Source organism: Epinephelus moara, chromosome 4, assembly GCF_006386435.1.
Source record: "Epinephelus moara isolate mb chromosome 4, YSFRI_EMoa_1.0, whole genome shotgun sequence".
Classification (NCBI taxonomy): Eukaryota; Metazoa; Chordata; class Actinopteri; order Perciformes; family Serranidae; genus Epinephelus; species Epinephelus moara.
This window is the reverse complement of record NC_065509.1, coordinates 30,687,517-30,714,018: the sequence shown is the minus strand read 5'-3', so window position 1 is coordinate 30,714,018 and position 26,502 is coordinate 30,687,517. Positions and strand designations below refer to the sequence as shown.

Sequence of the window (26,502 nt, the reverse complement as noted above, 5' to 3'; positions counted from 1 at the left end):
CGATTGGTGGACGACCCACTCTACCTCCTGAGCCACAGCCACCCCACTTCACTCACCTTCTCCGATGCTTTAAAATACTGAATTGGGCCAACTGTGCGGGTCATCAGCAGCTAACTGTTGGCTAGTTAGTGGTGAGGTTTCAGTGAGTCTTGATTGAAAAGCTTTCGTTTATTGTTGGTTTTAAATGCCATTTGTAACGTAAATCATTGTCTCTCTCCCCAGCTGATTAACATCTGCTCCAGTGACGGCCAGCGGCTGTATGAAGCGGTGTCAGTGGGCTGCCTGCTGGCCGGGGGGCCCCTGGTGGGAATCCTGGGTCTGTCCTACACTGCATACTTCCTGGGCCCCACTGCTCTGGTGGGGTCAGCAATTTTCATCCTCTTCTACCCCACCATGGTACGACTTCAGCTCAAACATCTGTGAGACAAAGAAAGTTTTGAAGGCCGAGACAAAATACAGCAGACTTTTATTACAGGCACAGATGTCAGAATGGATTAATAACAACGCAGACAGCTGTTAGTGTCAATGACTGAATGTAGTTTCATTGCAAACTTTTCTAAAATTCATACCAAATGATTACACTCATTACAGCTGTGACAAGCAATTAAATCGCAACAATTTCTAAAAGTTTTACCAAAAGTTAACGACCAGAGATGTCCCTTTATTGCTGAGTCATTATTTTCTGAGTGAGAACTTTTAGAAATTTGGTTACTTGAAGACATGAATAAAATCTTTACATTAATTCAGGCTGTTGAAGAGTACAACAAGCACTTTTTAAAAGCATCACAACTCCTCAGCTATCAATCTCCTGTCAACTTTGGAGCTGTTATTTTCAAATTACACTCCGTCTAAGTCGGAGCCTGACAGCCAGAGACCCCGGTATTGATGTGAAAGGCATTTATCACTCTGGTCCCCCGGACAGGCCTGCAGCACAGCTAATGTGATTGTGTCTGCTTTCATTTCCTCCCCTGCCACTTATTTCCCTTGTCATCATTTCCTCTGCTCCCGTCTGGACAGATGCTTGCATCGAGACTGACGGCGTATTTCCGCAAGAAGTGTGTGGCGGTGACTGACCGGCGCGTGAGGCTGATGAACGAGATCTTGGGCTGCATAAAGTTCATCAAGATGTACTGCTGGGAAGATGCCTTCGCACAGAACATTCACAGTGAGTGGCTGTCGTGTTCCGATGTCATAATACGCTGCTCGTTTCATGTTTGTGCTCAGGAATGTGTCGCTTTCCAGAGATGCAAACTTCACGCAAGTAAGTGCTTTATTAGGCTTTTTATTCCCAACTCGCCCATAATAAAGGGTCACCTCATTTGAACACCTGTCACTGTCGCAAATGAGCAACTAAATGGTCAGTTTATCACCTGAAATTAGGCTTATCCTCTTAGTGAACTGGCGAGATAACCCTGACCCTAAATCCATTTTCATTAGCTTGCACCGTTTAAGTCTCTCCCCGTGCCATCCTCTATAATCAAGGCCAGTTTGAATCCATCGGCTTCAAGGTTAATTTGCACGGTGTTTGGGGCCTTATGATACCTTGAATGACTGTCGAGGCTACTCCACTTATTCATGAATTAGCAATGGCCTTTTCTCATGAGGCCCGCGCTGTAGGTTGAGGATAAGGATCATTTTCCACTTTTAATCATGCTTCAAATTAGCCAGGTGGGGCTCGTTTTCACTGCTGTCCTTTGATTACCTATTATAATGATAATTAATCGCCATTCAAGTTAATGGCCAATGAGCCCTAAGAGTTACAGTGTCATTCCTTTCAATTACTATTGTTGTTAAATTGATGATCACAGTGTTTTTGCCCCGGGGCGTGTGACTTTTGCTTTGTAATGTGTGCAGAAACACACAGAACATCCCGCGCAAATCCCAGGGAGAATAGCATGTAGCAGGAGGAGGGAGTTCTCATATTTCACACACAGCGCTGCTGGGTCTGAATTAAAGATGCACAAGCTTTTTTTTGTTCCAGTGCGTGCACCGAGTGAACTGGGTGAACAAAGCAGCTAGCGGTGTGCATTTGGGAGATACAAACATGCAGGAGGGGGGAGGGGGCAGGATTTGGGCATTAGACTTGTAGACTTATCAAGGTTCAGCAGGTTTTGAAGCTCCTTTCATGCCATGTATGGATGTGGGGCCCTCGTGCTCCCTCTTGTATCTATTTCTGTCTCTGTTTCTGTCCACTGGCTGTGTATTGGTTAGCGACTCTCGTGGTGTTGCTGATTGAACGTTCACTGGAGAATCCTTTGAGAGTCACTCAATCCTTTACTATATTTACCCTCTCTTTCTTTGCCTTTTTATCATCTCTCTCTTTCTCTTATCTGTCCTCAAAAGAGGTGCGATCAGAAGAGAGGGGGATACTGGAGAGAGCCGGGGTTGTCCAGAGCCTCACTGTGGGTGTGGCCCCGATCGTTGTGGTGATAGCAAGCGTGTGTACTTTCACCCTACACATGGCTTTGGGCTATGACCTTACTGCAGCTCAGGTATTTAGAAATGGGAACCTAATGTCAGCATGTTCACTGCATACGTCCGTTTGGATTCATCTGTATTCACTGAAAATGTCTGCTAAACATCAAATTCTATTAAAATCATGTTTCCTCTTTTTTTAAATTTACATTAAAGGAACAGCTCCCACCCAGAATTCAAATACAAATTTTTCCCTTGTGCCTGTAGTGCTACTTATCAATCTAGATTGCTTTGGTGTCAGTTGTTGAGTGTCCTAGCCATCAGCTGTAGAGATGTCTGCCTTCTCTAAAATATAATGAAACTAGATGGCACTCAGCTTTTGGTGCTCAAAGCACTGCTAGTTCCATCCATCCATCCATCCATTTTCATCCGCGTATCCACGGCTGGGTCGCGGGGGCAGCAGACGGAGCAAAGCACCCCAGACATCCCTCTCCCCAGCGACGCTTTCCAGCTCCTCCTGGTGGATACCAAGGTGTTCCCAGGCCAGATGAGATGTAATCTCTCTGCCCCAGGGCCTCCTACCAGTGGGACGTGCCCAGAACCCCTCCTGCCACAGGTTATGGGCCCTGGAGGCCGTCTGATCAGATGCCTGAACCACCTTAACTGACTGCGAAGGAGCAGCGGCTCTACTGCGAGCTCCCTCCAGATGTCCGAGCTGCTAGTTCACCTAGCACCACTAAGCTAACTAATGTTATAGCTTAGCCAAGGAGGACGCCATGATTGTTTACACATCGTGCTGTCATGAGCTTTTCGTCCCGTCCTTCTGCGCAGTGAAAGGGTTGGTGGTTGTAGTTTGGTAGGAAGAAAATAGTTCCCCTGAACTCATAACAAAGTCATCTTTAGTAAATGAGTCATGATTTCTGGAAAGAGACATTGCTGGTGAGCACCACAAGCTGAGTGCCATCTAGTTCCATTATACTGGAGAGAAGGCAGACATCTCTACGGTCGATATCTCCAGCGCTGTGCAACTCACTTCAAAACAATCTAGGTTGATGAATAACTCTACAGGTAATTATCAGTTAGTTATTTTGGGGTGAACTCTACCTCTAAATTGATACATTTTCAATTTGAGTTGATGTGACAAGTCTCTTGCTATTATGAGCATTTATAGAGAATAACTGTCTTCATCTCTACTCATTCTTCCTCAGGCATTCACTGTGGTCGCAGTTTTTAACTCCATGACCTTTTCCCTAAAAGTCACACCACTGGCTGTGAGGTCCCTGTCGGAGGGTGCCGTCGCAGTCAAAAGATTCAAGGTGAGAAATATAGACGAATCTGCCGACCACTCCCGTCTCAGAGCCCCCTAAATTGCTTTTAGCCGCACAACACCGGTACGTGCAATATGTCATTTAATTCACCCAGTTTGTGTTTTGACAGTGTGTCAGTGGGCAAGTAGGTTTCACCATTCTTGGAGCAAATGAAAAGGTGCTCCCGCCGGTGCTAAAAACACACCCACCCACATCGCGCACTGACATTTTCGACATTACTGTATTCCAAACACATGGTAAAAGTCACATGTTAGTGAGAGATGGTTTCTCAGAGCCAGCGAGGTTTAAGTAAGCGAGAGTTCCGGCCAAGGATGCACCAAACGGCTCGAGGCATTCTGTGTTTTTACTCTAATGCAGTGGATAATAAATTAATGAGGTACTCAAGGACAGGACAGACTGTACAATAAGCACAAGGCTGAGTAATGAATCAGCACGGCTAAACATGTCTCGTAACACAGCACATCAAGTATGTTAAACCACATTGTAACCATCTGTCGCTTCATAAGTAAAGACACAAACCTTGAGCTTGTTTTCACTGATTTATTTTTGTCATGCACGAAATAAAAAACAGCATTAAATTGTCCTTAAAATTTTGTCAAGTTGGACAAAATTAATGTTGCATAAAGAACCCATTATGTCTCCACAGAGGCTCTTTATGATGGATGACAGAGAGGCAGTTTTGGTCAAAACGGAGGATCCCAGCAATGCGGTGGAATTTCAGGACGCGACACTGGCTTGGGAAAAAGCTCGCTCTCCGCCTGCAAAACCTAACCCGCCTCCCAAGAAGCGAGGAGGGATGAAGCGCGTGCTGCGCAGGGAGAAGCTCAGTCTGTACATCTCCACCGAGGACGGCAAAGGGAACAAGGAAACTCCTAATGCACAAAGTCTCCTTACAAATATGGAGCAGGAGAGTCCACAAAGCACCATCTCCTCCACTCAGAGCATACGACCTCCTCTGCACAAGACCCTGCACCGCATTGATCAGCGCATTAAGAGGGTAACAACACAAACATATACAAGAAGTGCATCAAGGACATTTTTATTTAACATGTAATTCCCTCATTGCAGCTTCCTTTTTAATCCCTCTGTAGGGTTCACTGGTTGGAATCTGCGGAGGTGTCGGTAGCGGAAAGAGCTCCCTTCTGTCTGCTCTCCTGGGGCAGGTGAGATTGTTCACTTTAAGTTTCCTTTTCAAGTAGCACAGACATGAATAACAGAGGCAGCAATAGTCTTTTTGAATCTTTTATTCACACCCAAAGCCACGCACCGGCCTACAATTTGAAAAGTTTCAAGTGTTGTCTCTGCTTTCAACCTGCTGGTTTTGTGTTGCAGATGACCCTGTTAGACGGTAATGTAGCGGTCAATGGTGGCTTCGCCTACGTGGCACAGCAAGCCTGGATCCTCAATGACTCACTGAAGGAGAACATCCTGTTTGGAAATGAGTACAACCGAGACAAGTAAGATCAGCTGCTGTATAATGACGTTATGAGGAACTAACTTAATAAAGTTTGAGATTCATTCCTCATTAAACATCTCTCCTCATCATTTCCTCATCAGATATTATGCCGTCCTGGAAGCCTGCTGCCTTCTCCCAGATCTTGCAGAGCTCCCATATGGAGACATGACTGAGGTATCTGTCTATTTTTTGTTCAGTTTTAGTTCATGCACCTGTTTGCAATCCAGTGCAACCACGACAAGAGGAGAGTTTTATGGAGCTGCTCTCTCTTTCTAGATTGGAGAGAGAGGTGCCAACCTGAGTGGAGGGCAGCGTCAGAGAGTGAGTCTAGCACGTGCCCTCTACAGTGAGCGGCCCATACTTCTCCTGGATGACCCTCTCAGCGCTGTGGATGCTTGTGTGGGTTCCCATGTCTTCCGTAAAGCTATCAAGGGTGCCGCCAAAGCCAAAGGCCAGACGGTGCTTTTTGTAACCCACCAGCTGCAGGTAAGGGACGGTCTGAGAAAAATAAATAAAATGTTTGAAATAGATAAATTCAATAACATAAATGAAAAAAATAGGGATGTCCTGAAAATATCTCAAAGATCGGGATCGGGGCTGATCAAGGCGTTTTTTTAACTGGTCAGTATCTGCTATATTGAGTTATGTAGAGGATCTGCTCTTTTATTTTGCGTCAGCTGGTGTGTTTTTTACTTGTCAAGCCTTTATGCACAGCAGCACGAGTGCAACAGCTCCTCTCTCCTCTCCTATGTCTCTTTACTCCACTCTGCTGAGCTCCTGTGCACGCAGAAACAGTACATGCCATAAACGAAAGCAAAACACAGGTTGAGACTGTTTATTTTTGTTACTTACCGAAGTTATGAGCACTCGTTTCATTTCAGCTCAGTGTGAAAACTGCTTGTTTCTAGTCACTGTCCTGCTCGCAGAGACACAGTGTAGAGCCGACAACAATCGCCACTGCAAACTCAGCATAAGCCCCATGAGCAAAAAGCCATAACAGTAATTTCTTAATTAACCCGCCCAAAAGAAGTCCAGACGATGAAAGTAAACTCTCAGTGGAACACAGCTGATTCAGGTGGCAGGGGCCGCACCAAAACAACAAACGCTGGAGAATATTTTCTTAAAGGGACAGAGACATTCCCTCGAGACAGTGACAAATCCAAAAGATTAAAAGGAGGATTTGTTTTATACTTTATTTTGTTAAAAATAAGAATAAAAATTGGATGCAGGGACTTTTTATTTTAATGAGTTGCAGAGCTATTAAATTGTGAAGCATATAAACCTACACTGGATTGAGTTTAATATCTTTGAAGTATGTGCAGTGTGTACTTACTATTTTTATTATGTAAGGCACCAGCGGTGGTAACCTGTTTGATTTACAAGGTAGCATTGTATTTTGTGCTGTGCTGTGTGTACATACATACTGCTTCTGTTATGTTAGGCACATGGATTTACTGTAGCCTGCATTGCACCTTGAATTTTATTTTTAGTTATTGCGTCTACTTGTTATGTGTAGGACTACAGATGGAATTTAACGTTTCGTTAAATCTGGTGCAACCATGTTTTCAGCTCTTGTAAGTGATTAGTGTCATTGCACACTGTCCTCTTATAAATCAAATAAACTAAAGTGCACTGTGCAGCTGTATTATCTAGGAAAATAGAAGTATCAGATTGAGACTCTGTGTTGGCAGATTCTCATTATTAAATGACTGATCTGGATCAGAGGCAAACAAATCTTAGGGACTGGGACATCCCTATGAAACTAAGGAAACAAATGACAAGGCACCTCAAGTAAAAGCCAAACTGAAAAGATATGTCTTGAGGTTTCTTTTGAAGACACCCACAGAGATGGAGACAATAAAACCATGCATATTTAATTAGATAATGTCGCATTTGCATATTAAAACATAAAATTTCAGAAAACTTGTTGTACAAAACATAATTGTCTTAATGTCAGAAACAAACTGGAGAAGTTTCATTGGTTAAAAGTTTTATTTTATTCACCTGTAGTGTCTCCCTTTTGACCAGGAAGGAGTAGATCTAAAAGCAGTCTAGATGAGGTGATTAAAGTTTTAAAGCTCTTAATGTCTGCAAAGTGTCTACAACATTAAACACTCACTAATTTTCCTCTGTTTTTTATGTTTCTTCTTTCTAGTATCTGCCCGAGTGTGACAACGTTATTCTGATGAAGGACGGGCAGATTGCCGAGCACGGCACCCATGTTCAGCTAATGAGCAAAGAGCGTGACTATGCCAGCCTATTCAGCAGCATGCAACAGGAGGTAAGGCTGGGGGCACACGAGGCACCAAGCCAGCTCTTTTGAGTGAGGCATCTTTGCCCCCGCTGCACAAAAACATTGAACACTACAATCTGAATAATTCATAAACCCAGAAAGGCAGGCCCAATAGCTGGAAATGTTAATGCTTACATGGCCTTTCATTCTGTATGCGTGTATTGATTTACTGGTGCGCCGCTAAAGACCCTGTCACCGATATCTCTGTTTAAATGACTCACATGGCGCTGTTGTTACAGCTGCTGTGATTTGCGCCGATGGCATGTTTCAGAGCTCACTTTCACTCCTGACCTTTTTGTCTCGTAGAATCTGGTGAAAGAGAATTTAAAAAACAAGCAGCAGAGGGCGGACGCAGAAAAGGCTGACGGTGCTGCCGATGTTGCCGAGGTCGCACCAAAGGTGGAGAGCAAGAAAGGAGGTGAGAGACCTCGCCGCTTTATACGCTCTGCACGTAGAATGAGCGGTAAATGATTATTTTGTTTAAGAATCATTTACAAGTTCTTTTTTGCATCTTTTATTCAGAGCGACTGATGAAAGCTGAGGAGAAGGGCTCTGGTGCTGTCGCCTGGTCTGTGTACAGCGCCTACATCAAAGCAGCAGGAGGTCCAATAGTCTTCATCATCAACATCTTCCTCTTCCTCTCCACCACCGGCAGCATAGCCTTCTGTAACTGGTGGCTGAGCTACTGGATCAGGCAGGGCAGCGGGGTGAGTTCGGAGACGATCCTGCCTTACTATAATAGACGCCTCTTCTTTTAGTGTGTATTTGGCTCCCAAAAGAAAAATAACTACTATGCTCCAGTGAGTTGTGGCAGCCGACTGAGCATTAATCTGAATGTGCATGATTAAAAAAGTAACGGCACCCTGGTAAACTTAATTAAAAACAAGCACGAGCAGTGAAGAAACAGATGTGCAGGAAAGCAGGCGGCAGCTGCTTTTGAGAAATGCAGTCGGAATGGTAAACATCATTGAACTGACTGATTTTTCATGTACTTTTTGTATTCCGAATTGTACTTTTTCTCAGTTTCATTAGATGCAAAATTCCTACATAGAGTGAAATTGGTTTTTGTTTTTCCTCTCACTCTTGGTAATTTGTTGCTCCATCTGCCCTCAGAACACATCATTAATCTTGGTGAATGAGACGATGGCGAGCAACAGCATGAGACTCAACCCTCACATTCGGTACTATTCAACTGTTTACGTCGTGTCCATGGGAGCCGCTCTGCTGCTGAAGACAATGAGAGGGCTGGTGTTTGTGAAGGTGAGCTTCCCTCTGTATGTCACATGCTCTGTCCACTCATTCACTGATGAACTTGGAAACAATAGTGATGTTTGAAAGGAATATAAGAAGCTGATATCAGAGGTGGAATTAAGTCATTGTTTTGCAAGTCACAATCAAGTCTCAAGTTTCGACACTTAAGTCCCAAATCAGGTCTGAAGTCCTACAATTTAAATTTCAAGTCCTAAAGAAGCTGTAATGTGTTCTTCAACAAAGAACAGTGCCAATATTAAATTCACAAAAGTCATAAATGCATTTTAAAATTACATTAATTTGTTAAAACAAGTTTGTTAAGAACTTCCTCAGCTCTTAAAGGAACAGTGTGTCAGATTCAGGGAGATTTAGTGGCATCTGGTGGTGAGGATTGCGGTTTGCAACCAGCTGCAACTTCTCCCGGTTAGAATTTGTTCAGTGTTCAATGTTCAGGAGGATTTTACTTTGATCCAATTATCCGCAGAAGTCTCTTCCTCTCCAAAACAAATGGACCAGTTGATTTAAACTGATAAAAACACTGAATAAAGCAGTAACATGTTACAAATCAATGTTTCTTCTACACTGTTTGGCATGTCACAGACGGAACGCTTGCCCAGTTCCTGCTTTGTGTGCTCACCTTTTTCATGATCCAGAAATTCAGGAGGGTTTTACTTTGAGCCAAATTATCCACAGGGGTCTCTTCTTCTTCAAAACAAATGGATTGTATGATTTAAGCCGGTAAAAACACTGAATAAAGCAGGTTTATGTTATAAATCAGGGTTTCTCTGATGCTGTTTGGCATGTCAGCACATGCTAATGTGTGCGCACCTTTTTTTCTCTGATAACGTAAGATCCAGAAGTCGAAAACAAACTGACCCAGTGTTTAAATCTGGTGAAAACACTGAATAAAGCAGTTTCATCTTAAAAAAGGGTGTTTGTAGTCACAGAGGGGCTTCTAAGTACATGGGCTGATGCAAAATTGCCAATGGCCCTATCTAGAACCAGTGTTTGGTTTGTCCGTTGTGGACTTCTAAAGAAACATGACAGAGTAATATGACTATCTCCGTAGACAAGGACCTGCTCCCTATGTAGATATAAACGGCACATTTTAATGTAACCAAAACACAAAGATTCTTATTTTCAGATCATTATACACTTAAGAGAATATAACTATTATATTATATTCCATTTGTGCCAATACATTCCCCTAAATCCTACACATTGGACCTTTAAGCTAATGTTAGCTAAACATCAGCTCGCAATAACTATGTTCATAATATTTGCCTCAACTTATCATTCTTTTGGCAACTTGAATGTTGAATGAAGTTGGAAGTTGCTGCGTCTTCGTCTGTAATTTTCAACCAGCAAGTTTTGTGTAGTGCAGTTTATACTTTGTTCACCAGTGCATAGTCTTTGTGCGTGAACGGAATTATTTTTGGTTGTAATTTTTCCAACTGGTGCTTAGTAACGTAACGTTAGCTCTTTATGGCTCTCCCCTGCAACTTGATTGGATGCTGTCGGATTAGGGCTGCAACGATTAATCGACTAATCGATGACTAATTGACTATTAAAATAATCGGTGACTATTTTAGTGATCGACTAATCGGTTTGAGTCATTTTTCATAGAAAAGTACTATAAAAGTACCCCAAAATACTCTTATTGCAGCTTCTTATGTTGAAATATTGGCAGCTTTACACACTCTCCCATGACGGTGAACTAAAACCCTTTGGCGTGAGTACGAAACAGGACATTAGATGACATAATTTTGAGGTTTGGGAGAAACAGACCGACATTTTTCAACATTTTAACACATTTTTCGATAAAATGATTAGTCGACTAATCGAAGAAATAATCGACAGATTAATTGACAATGAAAATAATCGTTAGTTGCAGCCCTATGTCGGATTGCTTCAAAGTGGATCTGGGGAATAGAGTGCTGCAAGAATGAGTCCTAAAACCGGAAAAGTTAGTCAGCAATTTAGCACTCCCAGTTCCCTCTTCTCGAAGTCAGTGGGTTTTATGAGTGGGTTTTTGGTTAGATGCCTAAAATAAGGTCTGTGATTAACACAAGCTGAAGAGACTTTCACATTTAGTTCTACAACATTAAATATGACAGTAAATGCATCACTCGTAAATTCTGAAGCCTTTACGTGTCTTAAAAAAGGATGGTTGCTAACAAGTGGCTAAATGAGACTGCAGAACATCATCAGGCCGAATGCGGCTTCAAAACCTCACTGTGGTGGTGACAATGAAGTCATGCAACCGTGTTGGAGTTTGTTTATAGCCTAATGTTAGCTTTTTAATTCTGGCGACTGCATTTATGCTGCAAAAATCATAAAAGTGGTGTGTGAAGATTATCATGCTGAACAAAACGTTTAAGTATCATGAACTTAAGTTTGCCACAGAGATTATTTTCTGCAATAATCAAAAATCCTACGAAAAAGTTCCAGTGGCTTTTTGTCGAGGGAACCGGGGCGATGCTAACTTCCGTGTTGGCTGACAAATAAACATCATCCCTGCAGCACTCTATTAAGTGTCAGTTTGCCAGGAATGAACAACATTAATATTTGCTGAGTCAGGAAATGAAGTGGAATGAATTGATTGGTGACACACTTTCTAAATGACATAATTTTTAATCTTTGGGCTTGGGGAGGAAGTTATCAAGTATTATTAGTTAGTTAGTTATTTCAAAAAGCTCAAGTCACAAGTCATTGATTGTGTCAAGTTGGGTCTAAAGTTATTAAATATGTGACTCGTTTCCAAGTCATGTGAATGGAGTCCACACCTCTGGCTGATTTATCAGTGGTGTACAGTTAAGCAGTGCTCCTCTTTAATTGTCTTTGTTGTCATTTGTTCATGCTCTCATGGTTCCAGTGCTGTAATTGAAAATGCCTGTGGGCCAAATCCATTTATCTGTCCACTGCCGTGTCTCACAGCTTTACACCATGTGTGTGTTTGTGTGTGAGAGAGACACAAAGCGGCAGAGAGAAAGGAAGGATGTGCGTGCTTGCATGCCAGTGCCCCTTCGGGTGTGCATCCTCTTTTTCAAGCTAACCCATCCTGACACTGCATTGCAGAGGTTAGGTCCCCACGTTAATGTGTGCCACTTGAAATTGCTAATTTTTCAAAGATGGCTAATCTTTTTTTACCCCTAGCTGTGATGAGATCTTTGGGAGTGTTGAATATTCCATTAATAGAATTAATTTGTTCTCTGCTGCCACATGTAATTTCTGTCCTATTGGTGAAATGTCTCTTGCTCATTAGGTCATGACCTTTATGTCAGCCTCCCAGAAACTCATTAAAAATGAAGATTTGACAGCTTGCCTTGTGCAAGGGGGGAAAATAACTACCCACCCACCATTGTGCACATGCTTAGCATATGGTTAAGTAGCATTTGTAACTCTGCAGGCAACATATGAGTGCCACTGTATTTATCCGTTTTGTGTTTGTGGCTGAGCGCATTGACAGACGATTTCCTTCCAACCATCTGTTTATCCGAGCCGTGATTCTTTCCGTATGTTTCTTAAGGTTGTTTGTTTCCATGTGTTGGGTCTCATGTTCAAACACGGCTGTTGTTTGTGTTGACAGTGCACGGTGAAGGCTGCCTCGGTGCTCCACGACAAGCTGTTCCGCCGGCTCCTCCTCAGCCCCATGCACTTTTTTGATACAACGCCTCTGGGTCGGATCCTGACCCGCTTCTCCAGAGACATGGATGAGGGTGAGACTTGATTTGTCTTGACTGTGAACCTTTCCCCCAAGAGAGCTCTCAGTCAGTGAAGTCACCCTGGTTGACAAGGTGTACTGCCAAAGACACAGTGTAGTTTCACATGGAGTGAGTGGCTCCCTGTCATTCGCTTGACATGTTGATCTTGTGCGTTGCTGTTTTTTTAGATGGTTGGTTTTGTTTCAAAGTGAAATATTTTTGTAGACTCTTCTCTCTCTGAAACAACAACACTAAAAGACATTTCAAGAGAAACAAAGAGAAAGTTTTCTTCACACGCAGAGATAAATCATCGTGTCTGATATACAATATGTCTCCTCTCCAAAGTTGACGTACGTCTCACCATGCAAGCTGAGATGCTGCTACAGAACCTGACCCTGGTGCTGTTTTGCTTGGGAATGGTTGGCATTGTCTTCCCCTGGTTCCTGGTCTCCATCGTACCCCTGGGAGCCTTCCTGTGCATCGTCAACCGTGTCTCCAGGTCAGTCTCTCATAACCTGTGTTGTTATCATTGCTTTTGAGCCCGAGATTCAAACAGGCTGTTCATTACACTTCATCTCCCTGAGAGCAATCTGAGCAGGGCAGCAGGTGGCTAATAAGAAACAAGCGCTCAAGCTCACACTGGAGGACGGTGAAAAGACTTTGAAAATACTTTTAAAAGACTAAAGTGTGAACCTATAGTTTGTGTTTAGTCACAAACTGTGACATTTTGCAAAGACTGGTTGCAGGGTCACTCCTTGCGAGAATAAAATGTCCCATCCTGCTCCTTGTGGAAATTATTACGCCAGACTCCCTTTAAGAAATATGACGTATTAACAGTTCCAGATGTGTCTGCAAAAAAACCCAACTCTAAAAACACTAGATTAAAGGCATCATATGTCGACAGTGTCCTTGTCACTTCAGCATCAATATAATCTATAAAGATAAACTATATTTGGGTAAAAACTTTACATTTCAGATTTTGTCCAGCCTCTGTTGGTTAGGGGCACTATATTTGTCGGACGACACTGTGTTCACTCCACAGCTCCACCAGCTTCTCCTCCTTTTCCACAGTATAAAAGAACCAAGACTTGCTCACGCTCATGTGCCTCCCCACAGTGCCCTCCATGTTTTCTGTTTGTCCAGTTTGCTGCTTCTTGTTTGGTGCTGGAGGGAGTGCAGCATTGCTTGCTGACACGTAATTGAACTTCATTATTTGTATGAGCCAAGACTAAAAACTTAAACATGTTTAATTTTGTCGGGACATCAAGATGACAAGATATTACCCTCATTCATGGTTTGGCACAGTGTCTGCAGTGATGCAGGTGCTGTGCCGGACCATCACGGTGAAGAGAGAGCTGAGCTGGAAGGCAAAGCTTTCGATTTACTGGTCCAATCTATGTCCCAACCGTCACCTATGGTCATGAGCTTTGGGTAATGACCAAGAGAATGAGGTCGCTAAAACAGGATACAAGTCTCTGTACAGTTGCAAAGTTGGGTGATTTTAACACTTCAAGTGACGAGGGTTGGGCAATATGACGGTATACGATTTGGCAAGAACATTTCTACCACAGGAGCTATTTTGGGCCTGTTATGAGGCAAATCTCAGCTGGATTCTCACATGATCTTGTGATTTTGCATGATCTTGTGATATCAAGCCACTATGGTTGGGGAATAAGATGGTATATACCATGCAAAGATAGAAATGTGTCCATCAGTAGAGATTTGGCGAGACAGTTTCTACCACAGGAGCTATTTGGGGAAGGTTATGAAGCGACTCTGGGCTGGATTCTCACATGATCTTGTGATTTTGCATGATCTTGTGATTTCAAGCCACTATGGTTGGGGAATAAGATGGTATATACCATGCAATGATAGAAATGTGTCCATCAGTAGAGATTTGGCAAGACAGTTTCTACCACAGGAGCTATTTGGGGCAGGTTATGAAGCGACTCTGGGCTGGATTCTCACATGATCTTGTGATTTTACAAATCCAGCTGCCTTGCAAAGTAACGTGATTGAGGTAGACGTCGAGGAAGTGAAGTTGTAAGCACAGAAACCAGAAATGATTGTTCTCAGGAAACCTTAAAGCTTTCGTTTTGAAATAATTTTAGTTTTATTGTTTTGAGCATTTGTTTTTCACTCACACTGTTCAAGTGTTGTCTCATGTGAGGCAGTTGTGATTTTGTTTGTTTGTTTGTATGGAAGTTAATACAATAAGGGTGTCTGCAAGTCCATCAAAGTCTTACAATATCTTAAATTCAATTTTATAAATATTAGGCATTAAAAGTCATTAAATAATCTTAAATTTGAATTTGTTACGTCTTAATCGCCACAAATAATTTATCTAATTTCATTCATCCATCTTTTAATTTCTTTTTGTCAAAGTGAGTCAAGCCACTTTGTGTGAAATTCCACATTTCTGATGTTACAAATCTTTAAACCTACCACTGAATTTAATACCGTATTTTTACTTTATACTTGCTCTTACCTGTTGGCAAAAATTCACTTTAATTACCATTGAATTCACAAAGATGTTCATGTTAAATTAAACAAGTCTCATCCACAGAAACTGCTGCCAATTAAAAAGAGCTTTCTGTATGTTGTGAATGTGATTAACTTTAATACTATGTATATTGTATTGTACGAGCATACATGGCAACACAGGCAGTGATTGTAAATTAGGTGTTGCAAACGTATTCTCATCAGTAACTTCTATTGGAGGGCACTCAAGGTAAATAACTGTGAAAGAAGTGCAGCGATGATCTTTATCTGGAGGTGTGTGGAGCGTTATCGGTCATTGATTCCATTTTTCCACAGCTTCTGTTCTGTGGTAAATGTTGCAGGAGTGCCCTGGATGATCTGATGACTCTGCTTTAGTCATTATTTACGGTTTTGCAGCAATTGTGCAATAAAGATGAATCCACTGAGAGGAATAACAGCTCGCTGGTATCTTGGGAAATAACCACCGTATCTTGTTGTTTCCTCTGTCTGAGTGATCAAGAAGAACATGACTCCCAGTGTTACTGCTGTGCTGATGTAAAAGTCGGAAAGTACAGAAACACAATACATGAATGTTTCAAATGATATTATACAGCAACATATCGTCATGCTTGTTTTGTTTTACCGTCCTGCCATTCAGTGGGACCGTTTTGTTTTTCCCGTGCTGCCCAGAGGCTGTTTTCATTTAAACGGGTGAGATAAATACAAAGATTACCCCTGTACAGTTGTCATGAACTGGGAAATTACCCAAAGAGACCACAACATGTTTTTGTACCACACTGTTAACATGTTTTTTTATGCTGCAAAGTTGGGAATTTTAACATAGGTTTCATTGGGGATTTACTCGCTCTTGGAGCCAGCCTCAAGTGGTCATTTGGGGAACTGCAGTTTTCTGCACTTCCCGTGTTGGCTTCATTTTTCATCCCTGGAGGTTGCCGCTTGTTTCATACGGACGCAGTCCCTCTTAATCATCACTTATGTCCCACTAGTGGTGTGTGGTTGTGTTCATTTTCTGCAGAGACTGGATTTTCTTATGCTCTTATTAATTCCTGTGCATGGGACGTTTACAGACGTGTACCCCCACCACACTCAGGTGAGGTCGGAGCTATATAAAAAGGTAGCGTGCAGGTGCCAGACTGTAAGCAGCACCAAAAATACACCAAATGAGAGTAAATCTTGGGTCGGCTCTACTTTCAGTTTCACTGGCGAGCGTGATGACAAACATTAACAAACATCAATTGTTAATGGTGTACTTCTAAGGAGTGAAATTAAAAAATGACATGTATCATTTTTAAATTAAAAACATATTAGACTGTCAGGATTTTGGGGGAAACCTGCTCACAGATCACACACAACATTCCTCTCCCCATCTGTGGATATGAACCATTTGATATCTTTTCCCCACATAAACTGAAGTTCTTGACTTCTTTAATCAGATCTGAAACCAGTTTGTCTCCTGAGGGATCAATTTAATTATAAAATGTCTTCATTTATCTTCTAACAGACACTTGATTTGTAGGCAATGCAAGTGGAATTAATGTTGAACTTTGATAGACTATTAAGCACTCGAGAACCGTGGGGAGGAGATGATACCCAGCTGTTACCGAAAGGTGGTGATCACCCTCGGCAACACTTTAAAAGAATGAAATACTGTATCTTACAAAGTCACGACATGCCAGGATATGTATAGATGTTACATCAAACTGGATCTCCCATTGAAATTACCCACTTCTAAAGCAGCCCTTTATTGAATTCTGAAATGAAACTGCCCAGGGCATAAACATGTTTGTCTGGATCGCAGCCTCGAAGCGAGGAAGTGTCATGTTCTCTCCCTCTCTCTTCTGGGCTTTTATGAGAAAACCAAATGATTCATGGGAGACTTGTATTTCACATGCACCATCCATTCTATGCGGGTGTCTAAAAGTAGAAAGACACCCCACCTTCTGTCAATAAACCTCTCTTGCTCACACTACGCCGTGGACAGAAAGTGTGGTGTCTCTCCGGCTGCTGATTGTATGGCTGTCTGTCTGAACACTGCTCATAACATTGCACATACATCAGATAGTTGGAAACGACCGGAGCTCTGTCAGGAAAACGGGTGCTGTGTGTGATGGTCCACATCCCTCTCTGTCCACCCTGTCATCATTACCTGTCTGCCACAAAACTGCATCATTAGAGCCGATGCATTTTCCCTTCCTTCATTCTTTAGTGGTGCTTCAGCATTCAGGTGTAATGTCCTTTTCAATATCTTCCGAAAACACAAGTAATTGATGGCGGCAGTATCAGTTTGACCAAGATTTGATACTTTAGATCTTAAAACCAGCCCAAATTACCTTCATAAAGGTTTGTACTTCACGTTTCATACAGGATTTTTAAGGACTTGCTGTGGCTCATAATAGGAGTAAAGTGTTTCCCATGATGTTTTCCAGTTGAGTGTAATTTATCTGAAAGGTTTGCTTCTCACATGCCAGAGCCTATTTGCACACAATATCCTACAATTTTCATTCAAATGAGGTAAACCTGAGTGGAGCCTTTCCGATTCTGCAGTACTGAAAACTTGCCCGATTAGGGTCCCCCCCCCCCCCTACAACCATTTAGGGTTACAAATCAAAACAAACTTTAGTTGTAAATCATTTCTGGAGTTAGTTTAAATCTGCCTGTGAGCAAGAATGAATATTTTATATCTTTAAATCACTCGTAGACAAAACAGATAGAGCTCCAAATAATATTGAAAGGATAGCTCACCCCTAAAATCGAAACTACATTTCAGTCAGGAACAGTTTAGTCAAAGAAAACTTAGTTTCCATTTACAGTATTATATTTGGCGGTATGGCTCTGTTCTGGGGCCTCTCTGCCTTTCCTGGGGCCTATGTATGTATTTAAGTGATATGTATGTATTATTGAGGTTTTTAACTGTATATTGTGTTTTGTTTTTCTTGTATGGCTGATAGTATTTTGAGTCTGATGTAGAGGATTTATATCCTGTATCAGATGTATTTTCATTCATTTAATTTCATCACTATGTGGAAAGCCTAAGGCAGAGAGAGAACACCTCTCTGCCCTTCCATGCGCCTACATGGAAAGCCTAAGGCAGGGAGAGCAGCAGTAATGACCCCTCGGGAACAGAACAGAGCAGCATCAGTGACAAACAGAAATGGCATTGATAAGTCAGATACAACATGAAAAGGAGGAGCTGGGGTGGAGGTGGGTTGCAAAGCAGCTTGCAGAGGAAGCAGCAACAGTAGGCAGGCCAGAGCAGTTTAAATAGGACGCCCTGAATGAGATTTGCCAATTGGTTGCATAGAAATGAATCATGTGATCTATCAGCTGACTCCCTTCCATCAATCAGCTGCTCCATCAGTTGACTGGGCTGTTTGAGATCAGCTGATGTAGCTGGGATGTGAGCGCCGCAAGCCGAGTGCCATCTAGTTCCATTATATTTGAGAGAAGGCAGACATCTCTATGGCCGATATCTCCAACACTCGGCAACTCAAACCAAAACAATCTAGATTGATAAATAGTGCTACATGTGAGAGGAAAAATATACATGTTTGATTTTGTGGTGAACTGTCCCTTTAATATCCTGCAAACGTCTGCATTAAATCACTTTAATTACCTTTTTACAAAATGTAGATATTACAAAATAAACTCCTATAGTAGGAAGTTGAAAATAAAAGATGACCTTTCTGTATTTCCAGGGTTCTGATTCGTGAGCTGAAGCGCCTGGAGAACATCAGCCAATCACCATTCACCTCTCACATCACCAGCAGTCTTCAGGGACTCTCCACAATCCACGCCTACGGAAGAGGGGATGACTTCCTCCAAAGGTGAGTCTAATGGGGTCCGTCAGAGATGGAGATCATTAAACTTTAATTTCATATCATCTCGTTTACTCCTCAGTTAGTAAATAATCCAAACCTCATATCAGACAGCGTCCCCTCAGGAAGCATCGGAGGCGGGGAGGGGGGGAGTCTTCCTTGCTTTTGCTCTGGTTTGAAATCTCTTTTTCTTTTTCAGATATCAGGAATTACTGGACACCAACCAGGCCTCCAACTACCTCTTCAGCTGCGCCATGCGTTGGCTGGCTGTCCGCCTCGACCTCATCAGCATCTCTCTTATCACTGCTGTAGCACTTTTCATTGTCTTCATGCACAATCAGATACCTCCAGCCTACGCAGGCCTGGCCATCTCGTACGCCGTGCAGGTTTGCAAACAAACACACGCAGTAACACAGAATGTATGGAGACACTGGCAGCCCTTGTAGTCTTAAAAGGCTGGAAAGAGGGTAGTTTGAAGCTCCAGACAGGATTAGAAACATGGCAGAGTAAAGCCTCTTCTGTTCCTAACAGCTACTATAGAAGTGCTCTTCTTTGTATTATAGTGTTTAGCTAAACAGCAGTTTAGAATAACAGTAGTTTGGCATTCAGAAGTGGCATTTGTTCAGGAGTTACACCGTCTCGCTTTGAATAACCAAGATTTATACACACATTTATCCTCTCGTATTCTTCTTTTTTGGAGGGGAGTGCATCAGCACACTGTGTACACAAAAGTGGGAACTAACTCTGTACACAAATACTGTATTTAAGTACTATTTTGAGGTACTTTTACTTGAGTATTTCCATTTCATGCCACTTCATACTGCTGCTCTAGTTATAGTACTTTTTACCCCAGTACATTTATTTGACAGCTTTAGATACTACACAGATTTAGATTACTAACACAAAATATAAATCATCTAGTGCATTATGATGTATTAATGATTGATTAAGCTACCCAGCAGTATATTAAGTCATTAAAATGAGCTCCACCTTTACCAGCTGCAACAGTAAAGTGATGAACACATTAATGCATCAATAATTGTAATGTCTTTGATTGTGAAAGAAGCCATTCTGCATAACGAGTACTGTAACCTTTGGTGCTTTAGGTAGGTTTTGATGCCAAGTTTTGAATGCAGGACTTGTACTTGTAACAAAGTAAATCTGCACTGTGGTATTGCTACTTTTAATTACAGGTGTGAGCACTTTTTCCCAAGGCGGTAATGTAATATATATTAGGGAGGACAAAATTGAATATGCTCAAATTGTCGTCATCCCCCCCACCCACAAGATACTGATAAAAAATAAAAATAAAAGGCGTCCTCCAGCATATCAGGTAGAGTGTGCGCCCATGTAAACTGGGTCCTATGCAGTGATGTGGGTTGGATTACAACCCATGGCTCCTTCCTACCCTTCCTGTCAGTCTTCTGCTGTTTGAATTGAATTTGAATTTTATTAGCACACAAGGTGTGATTAAAAACAAGTATATGAAAATAAACATGACTGAGATTGTGCAGGAGAGGTAAGAAACCCGAAGGGGCTTATGATGAAAACCTCCCCTCTAGAATTTTCAAATCTATTCTATTACAAATAATATTTCTTGCCTAAACATTGGAATATAACAGACAATAAAAAAGGAGATATATTAATCATAAAGGAGACAGACACATGCACATGACACATAAACTAACTAATACATAAACTATGGCACAGGTGTTTTTTCATATTAGATTTAAGGGAGAGTAATGATGGACAACAAATCCAAAATCACTAAAAAAAAAATCATCTTAAAAAAATGGGGGGAAATGTATGCTTAGAAAGGCAACCACACACTGCTGTCCAAAATAATCATTAGCAAATGTAATTGGAATAATAATCATAAATATACTCATTAAATTGTCATTATTAAGACTACCGATTCTAGTGTGACGGTGTGATTTGTCCAAGTGGTGTTGCCGTACTCCACTGCTGTGGGTGTATAAAATCAATGTCAAGATTCAAGACTCCAGCTCCCCCAACAGAATTACTCCTCACCAATGCTGACTCCATGGCTACGGCCTTGCTTCCTCCACCACTGTGTGTACATACAAGTGTGTTTCCACAGCCTTTAAAGGAGCCATATCAGCAAATCTGTTTATCAGGCTTTACATGTTGTGATTGTTTGACTGCTCATTTGTTGAAGGGGAGCACCAAGTGTTTCATAGTAATTAGTGCATCAGTGTTAACCATTAACCTTCCCCTGCTTTTCTTTCACCTCCAGCTGACCGGCTTGTTTCAGTTCACCGTGCGGCTGCTCACAGAGACTGAAGCTCGGTTTACATCCGTCGAGAGGATCAATCATTATATAAAGGTAAGAGCATCGATTAGCACAGCGGGGATGGTGGATTATGTGGCGCTGAGGCACATTGCATGATGTCACGTAGACTGGAACACTGTCTAGAATCACAACACGAGACGCAGACCAGCCCCAGAATAACAGAGCAGTTGAATTCAGGGCAGTTGGCATGTCCAGACATGTGTGTGTTTTATTGTGTGCATGTGATTGTATATTTGTGATACACACAGCGGGAAGCAGATAGAAACTCAGTGTGAGGCCTTAACACACTCCAGAGCACATGACAGAGCTTGTTTCACACAAACTGCAAAGATACGAATATCAACTCAACTTTTTTTTTCTTTTTCTGTCTGGAGTGTGAAGAAAAGCTCATAGAGACAAAATCACTACACATCAGTTAGGGGGCTTGCACCTCCACAGAGATTTAGAGATTAATACCAGATACCATCTCTGATCCTTAACACAGAGTCTCGAGAGTGAAGCGCCACGACAAAGTCCTGAGGCAGCCGCTCCTGCCCCCTCCTGGCCTCAGCAGGGAAACATCACCTTCCAGGATGTGGAGATGCGTTATCGTGATGATCTGCCGCTTGTGCTGAAGAGTCTGTCCTTCAACATCCTGCCTGAAGAGACCATCGGCATTGTGGGCCGCACAGGATCAGGTACATGTGCCCCCTTTCTGTTCCCCTGTCAGCAGCATTTTCAGCCTTCACGTCTCTCCTTCCACGAACACACACATTCTTCATGCCATATCTTTTCTATGCAGGAAAGTCCTCTCTGGGTGTAGCTCTGTTCAGACTCGTGGAGCTGACGGGAGGCTCAATTGTCATTGACGGAATCAATATTGCACAGATTGGTCTGGATGACCTGCGGAGCAAGCTAGCCATCATTCCTCAAGAGCCAGTTCTCTTCATTGGAACAGTCAGGTAATCCAAATGATAATTGCTTGTATTAACGGGCTTTGTAACTTCTGCATTGTTAAGGCTTCAGAAAACTTAAAAAGCAGAGTAGAAGGAATGAATCAAAAGCAGCAAGTGCTCGGCTATTAATGTGCTCTTAAAGGAGAGCTTCACCCCCCAAGTGATTATTTCTATATCAGCTACTCACCCAGTGTTACGTTGAATTCAGGGAGAATCTTTGTTTTTCTCGCATGCCTCCACAACAAAAAAAGAAAAATTCTTGATGAAGTGGGGTAAAAGGGGTCCATGTTTAAAGGGATAGTGCACCCAAAAATGAAAATTCAGCCATTACCTACTCACCCATATGCTGAGGGAGGCTCAGGTGAAGTTTTAGAGTCCTCACAACACCTGCGGAGATCCAAAGGGAGAGGGGGTAGCAACACAACTCCACCTAATGGAGGCTTACGGCGCCCCAGATTCAAACGTCCAAAAACACATAATTGAAACCACAAAATAAGGAAGCAGTCAGAGCTACAGGCTACGATGAGGCTAAAAACGGAGTTCAAATGACATTTTTCCAAACAACTTTTTATGTCAGGGCTTCAGGACACTTGGATCACTACGCACGAGCAGTATGGAGACATTTTGTGGTCTCAATTATGTGTTTTTGGACGTTTGAATCTGGGGCGCCGTAAGCCTCCATTTGGTGGAGTTGTGTTGCTACCCCCTCTCCCCTGGGATTTCTGCAAGTGTTGTGAGGACTCTAAAACTTCACCCGAGCCTCCCTCGGCATATGGGTGAGTAGATAATGGCTGAATTTTCATTTTTGGGTGCACTATCCCTTTAACAATAGCAAAACTATATCAAAGTGTCGATACAAACGCTCACACAACTCCAGCTACATAATCCAAGTCTCATTTATCCAGTCGTAGACTCCTCAAACACGTGCATTTTTGCCAAAATCTCACTATTTAAAACACTTGGGCACGAACAGCCTTGCGCACGGACGTAATGGTAATTTGTAATAAATGCAGAGGTCGCCCCATTCCGAGGGAGAGAGCTGAGCCTGAAGGCAAAGCTTTCGATTTACTGGTCCATCTACGTCCCAACCCTCACCTATGGTCATGAGCTCTGGGTAGTGACCGAAAAAATGAGGTCGCAGATACAAGCGGCTGAAATGAGTTTCCTGTGTGGGGTGGCAGGGCTCAGCCTTAGAGATTGGGTAAGGAGCTCGGACATCCAGAAGGAGCTCGGAGTAGAGTCGCTGCTCCTTCGCATCGAAAGGGGTCAGTTTAGGTGGTTCAGGCATCTGATCAGGATGCCTCCTGGGCACCTCCTGTTTGGGGGACATCCAACCAGTAGGAGGCCCCGAGGTAGACCCAGAACACACTGGAGGCTCCTCCTTGGGGTCCCCCAGCATGACGACCTGTTGGCAGAGAAAGCAAGCTCAAATTCAAAAGAAGAGCAAAATCTTGAAAGACGACGAGACGGATGACGTGTGACAATGTGTGGCTTATCCTGTGTGAATGCGTCGCACAAAATAAAGACATGGAGGGATAATTTCTATATCACATGAGGTCCCTAGGTAGTACTAGTCCCATGCGATTAGGGCTTTGAATTATACCTTTACTTCAATTCATCAAGCGTTTTTGCCTTTTTGCCTTTTTTGGATTCTTCATTTGCTGCAGAGGCGTATCACACAAGTTTTCTTGCTGAAATCAGTGTAACACAGAGTGAGTAGTTGACACAGAAATAATCATTTAGGAGGTGAAGTATTCTTTTAAGCAGCTTCTATAATGGAAAATCCCTTGGTGACAAGTGGTGCAACAATGTGGTCAAAGTAGGCATCTGTCACACGCATGAGTGTGTACTCACTTCCTTCCCATATAGTGTGATACTCCCTGCTGCGAACATTGAGTCAACCTGCCTGTTCAAAGCTCCAAGTTCTTTTTTTTTTTTTTTTGAGCAGAATATATTGTACATCTGTGTTTGTGTCCATATCCCACTGTTTGCTTGAAAATGGTTTCCTATAGAAGTTTGATTTTATACTAGATACTGTTTGCTGTGTGTGGGCCCAGCACTGATCTGGGACTATTGTTGTATAGAATGTTAGTGTGAATGTAAAGCCACGTCAGAGGGGAAATCATAAGAGAAACCAAAATGATGTTTGGCAGGAAGAAATGAGAGAACAGGCTCAGTAAATTCAACAGGAAATAGTGTTTCAAACACCAGACTTATTTTATTTTATTTTATAAAAACTGTCAGTCAGTTGCTTTATGGATGTCGATAACCTCCGCCTCAGGTGAAAACTGACCTGCAGGGTGGGAGTGTAGTTTCAGCAGTAGAGTAAACTGTTCCTCTTGTCTTAATGTGACATTTTCATAATGTTATCATAATTTATTTTCTCTGATAGGACCAATTTAGACCCGTGGGATCAATACTCTGATGCCCAGATTTGGGAAGCTCTTGAGAAGACACACATTAAAGAGATGGTAAGTGACATGCTGATTCGGCTCTATCAGATGATGCATTAGTTGAATATGAGCTCCTGACGTTCGTCCTTTGTGCCCTTTGACCCTCCTCAGGTCAGCCAGCTGCCTCATTCGCTCCACTCGGAGGTGACAGAGAACGGGGAGAACTTCTCAGTGGGAGAGCGACAGCTACTCTGCGTGGCCCGAGCGCTGCTGCGCAACAGCAAGGTGATTGTATAATGGAGCTACTTCACATTTACATATGGAACATTGTTTGAAATGGGTGATGATAGCAGCTCAACTAAGAGATACTCCACAGTTTTATAATAAGAAAACAAAACCTCTTCTTATAAGAGGATAGTCAGGGTGCATGTGTCCCTGTATGGGATCACACTGCCACCTAGTGGTGAGCATCAGAACTGCAGCTCATAAACGTGAGCTGCATGCAGTATGTGAGATGTTCTTCCTGTTTCTGTGTCACTATTATTTTATAATCTTACATTTAATGCAGCAAATACAAGATTACGACTGTTTCTTTATGTGATTAACATCATCTTTTGTTTTGTTTTATTGTTTCTGTAATGTTTGCTGTGTTTTTTCCAGATTCTTATTCTGGATGAGGCAACAGCAGCCATTGACACCGAGACAGATCGTCTCATCCAGGAGACCATTCGCTGTGCGTTTGGCAGCTGCACCACCCTCATCATCGCCCATCGTCTCAACACGGTGATGAGCTGCAGCAGGGTCATGGTCCTGGACAATGGCCAGGTGTGTGTAAAGGCATTGTGACTGATTGCATGATTGTGCCACACGGCCTCCGCGGTTGAAACTCATTCCAAGTTGAAACACCCCTGGTTTAGTGTGTGAATTGCTCCCTTTGAGGTGATAGATTGGATCAGGCAGTGCACACTTTACTTTGGTTGGTGTTGTGTTCAGGTTGACATTTGATGCAAATGGTGACATGAAATGCACACAAATGGTCACCAGCTTCAGTGGCGCCCCTTAACCCTGTTAATAAGCTGAGTAAACCTGTCTATCTGAGGTTGTAACAGCGTGTAAAGTTTAGTGTGAGATGTGATGAATGCTTTGGGATAGACAAGTTCATGGTGTGAATTAACCCCTAATTTGTGACCATGTGACCATGCCACCAAGTTTGGCTTCTCTGCAGTGGGTTGCCAGCGAAATGGCAGTCTCTACACATACATTAATGCAGCTGACTTATTTTATTATAATAAGACAGCATTAAATGGTCTAACAGTCAGTACAGTTTGCATAAAGAAGTATTTCACTGCTGGAAACATGGTCTTTTCACAAACCTATGCAGTAGAAAGATGCAAATTGGTGCCATATGACCAGAGAAAACAGAGGTAAAAAGCTGTAGCATTTGCTTTTGCTCAAGAGGTAGAAAACCTACTACTGCCAGAATGCACCGCACTGGACTGGACCAATAAGTGCTCCCACTGGTGGGTGACGTAATGCAAGTTGCCCGTCCAAAAACAATATGGCAGCTGGCAGGTAACAAACGGTCTTGAATTACAGCTAAACAGTGCACTAAAATATGTTTATGAAAACATTTAAGGTGAGAAATAGGCAATACAGAAACAGAATCTTCTATTTGATCAGCACTGCCTAGTTTACTGTTTGATCTGAGTTTAAGAGAGAGACAGAGAGGTAGGTCTCTCTCTTGATCCGCTTCCATTCTCTGTGGGTCCATGGTGGCAGTGGGGATTCATAAATGAGGAATTACAAACTGAAGCAAAAATTAATTTGTGTCATCCAGCGGATTTTCATTTGTAAATGAGCAGGAAGATGTAGATGCTGACAAGATGGGGGGAAGTTTATATACACTACTACATGGCAGCAGTTATGGACCCTCTTTTTCTCTCTCTGTCTTTATCACAGTCCCACCTTATTTCTCTCTCTTCCCTTCTTGATTTAGTCCAATGCAACACCTGCTATTTATGCTTAAGAACTGCCAGTTTCATAACGAAAATAACACTGGTAGATGGTGGAGGACCTGACCCGATTCAAGCCTGGGG

At 42.4% G+C, this 26,502-nt stretch overlaps 1 protein-coding gene across 2 annotated transcripts in view; it reads left to right on the top strand.

Moving 5' to 3' along the window:
* wu:fb13g09 (ATP-binding cassette sub-family C member 5) overlaps positions 1-26,502 on the top strand; it is a 42,206-nt gene that overhangs the window by 13,954 nt on the left and 1,750 nt on the right. For both annotated transcript variants that reach the window (XM_050042099.1, XM_050042098.1), the window contains exons 6-28: positions 223-396; positions 1,018-1,165; positions 2,344-2,492; positions 3,624-3,731; positions 4,390-4,740; positions 4,835-4,906; positions 5,076-5,200; positions 5,301-5,373; positions 5,476-5,685; positions 7,355-7,480; positions 7,799-7,910; positions 8,015-8,199; positions 8,606-8,752; positions 12,333-12,462; positions 12,793-12,946; positions 18,645-18,773; positions 18,964-19,150; positions 21,022-21,111; positions 21,563-21,755; positions 21,860-22,019; positions 24,406-24,484; positions 24,578-24,691; positions 25,067-25,231. In XM_050042099.1, the coding sequence (XP_049898056.1) occupies positions 223-396; positions 1,018-1,165; positions 2,344-2,492; positions 3,624-3,731; positions 4,390-4,740; positions 4,835-4,906; positions 5,076-5,200; positions 5,301-5,373; positions 5,476-5,685; positions 7,355-7,480; positions 7,799-7,910; positions 8,015-8,199; positions 8,606-8,752; positions 12,333-12,462; positions 12,793-12,946; positions 18,645-18,773; positions 18,964-19,150; positions 21,022-21,111; positions 21,563-21,755; positions 21,860-22,019; positions 24,406-24,484; positions 24,578-24,691; positions 25,067-25,231 (3,381 nt within the window). The remainder of the gene's footprint in view (positions 1-222; positions 397-1,017; positions 1,166-2,343; positions 2,493-3,623; positions 3,732-4,389; positions 4,741-4,834; positions 4,907-5,075; positions 5,201-5,300; positions 5,374-5,475; positions 5,686-7,354; positions 7,481-7,798; positions 7,911-8,014; positions 8,200-8,605; positions 8,753-12,332; positions 12,463-12,792; positions 12,947-18,644; positions 18,774-18,963; positions 19,151-21,021; positions 21,112-21,562; positions 21,756-21,859; positions 22,020-24,405; positions 24,485-24,577; positions 24,692-25,066; positions 25,232-26,502) is intronic.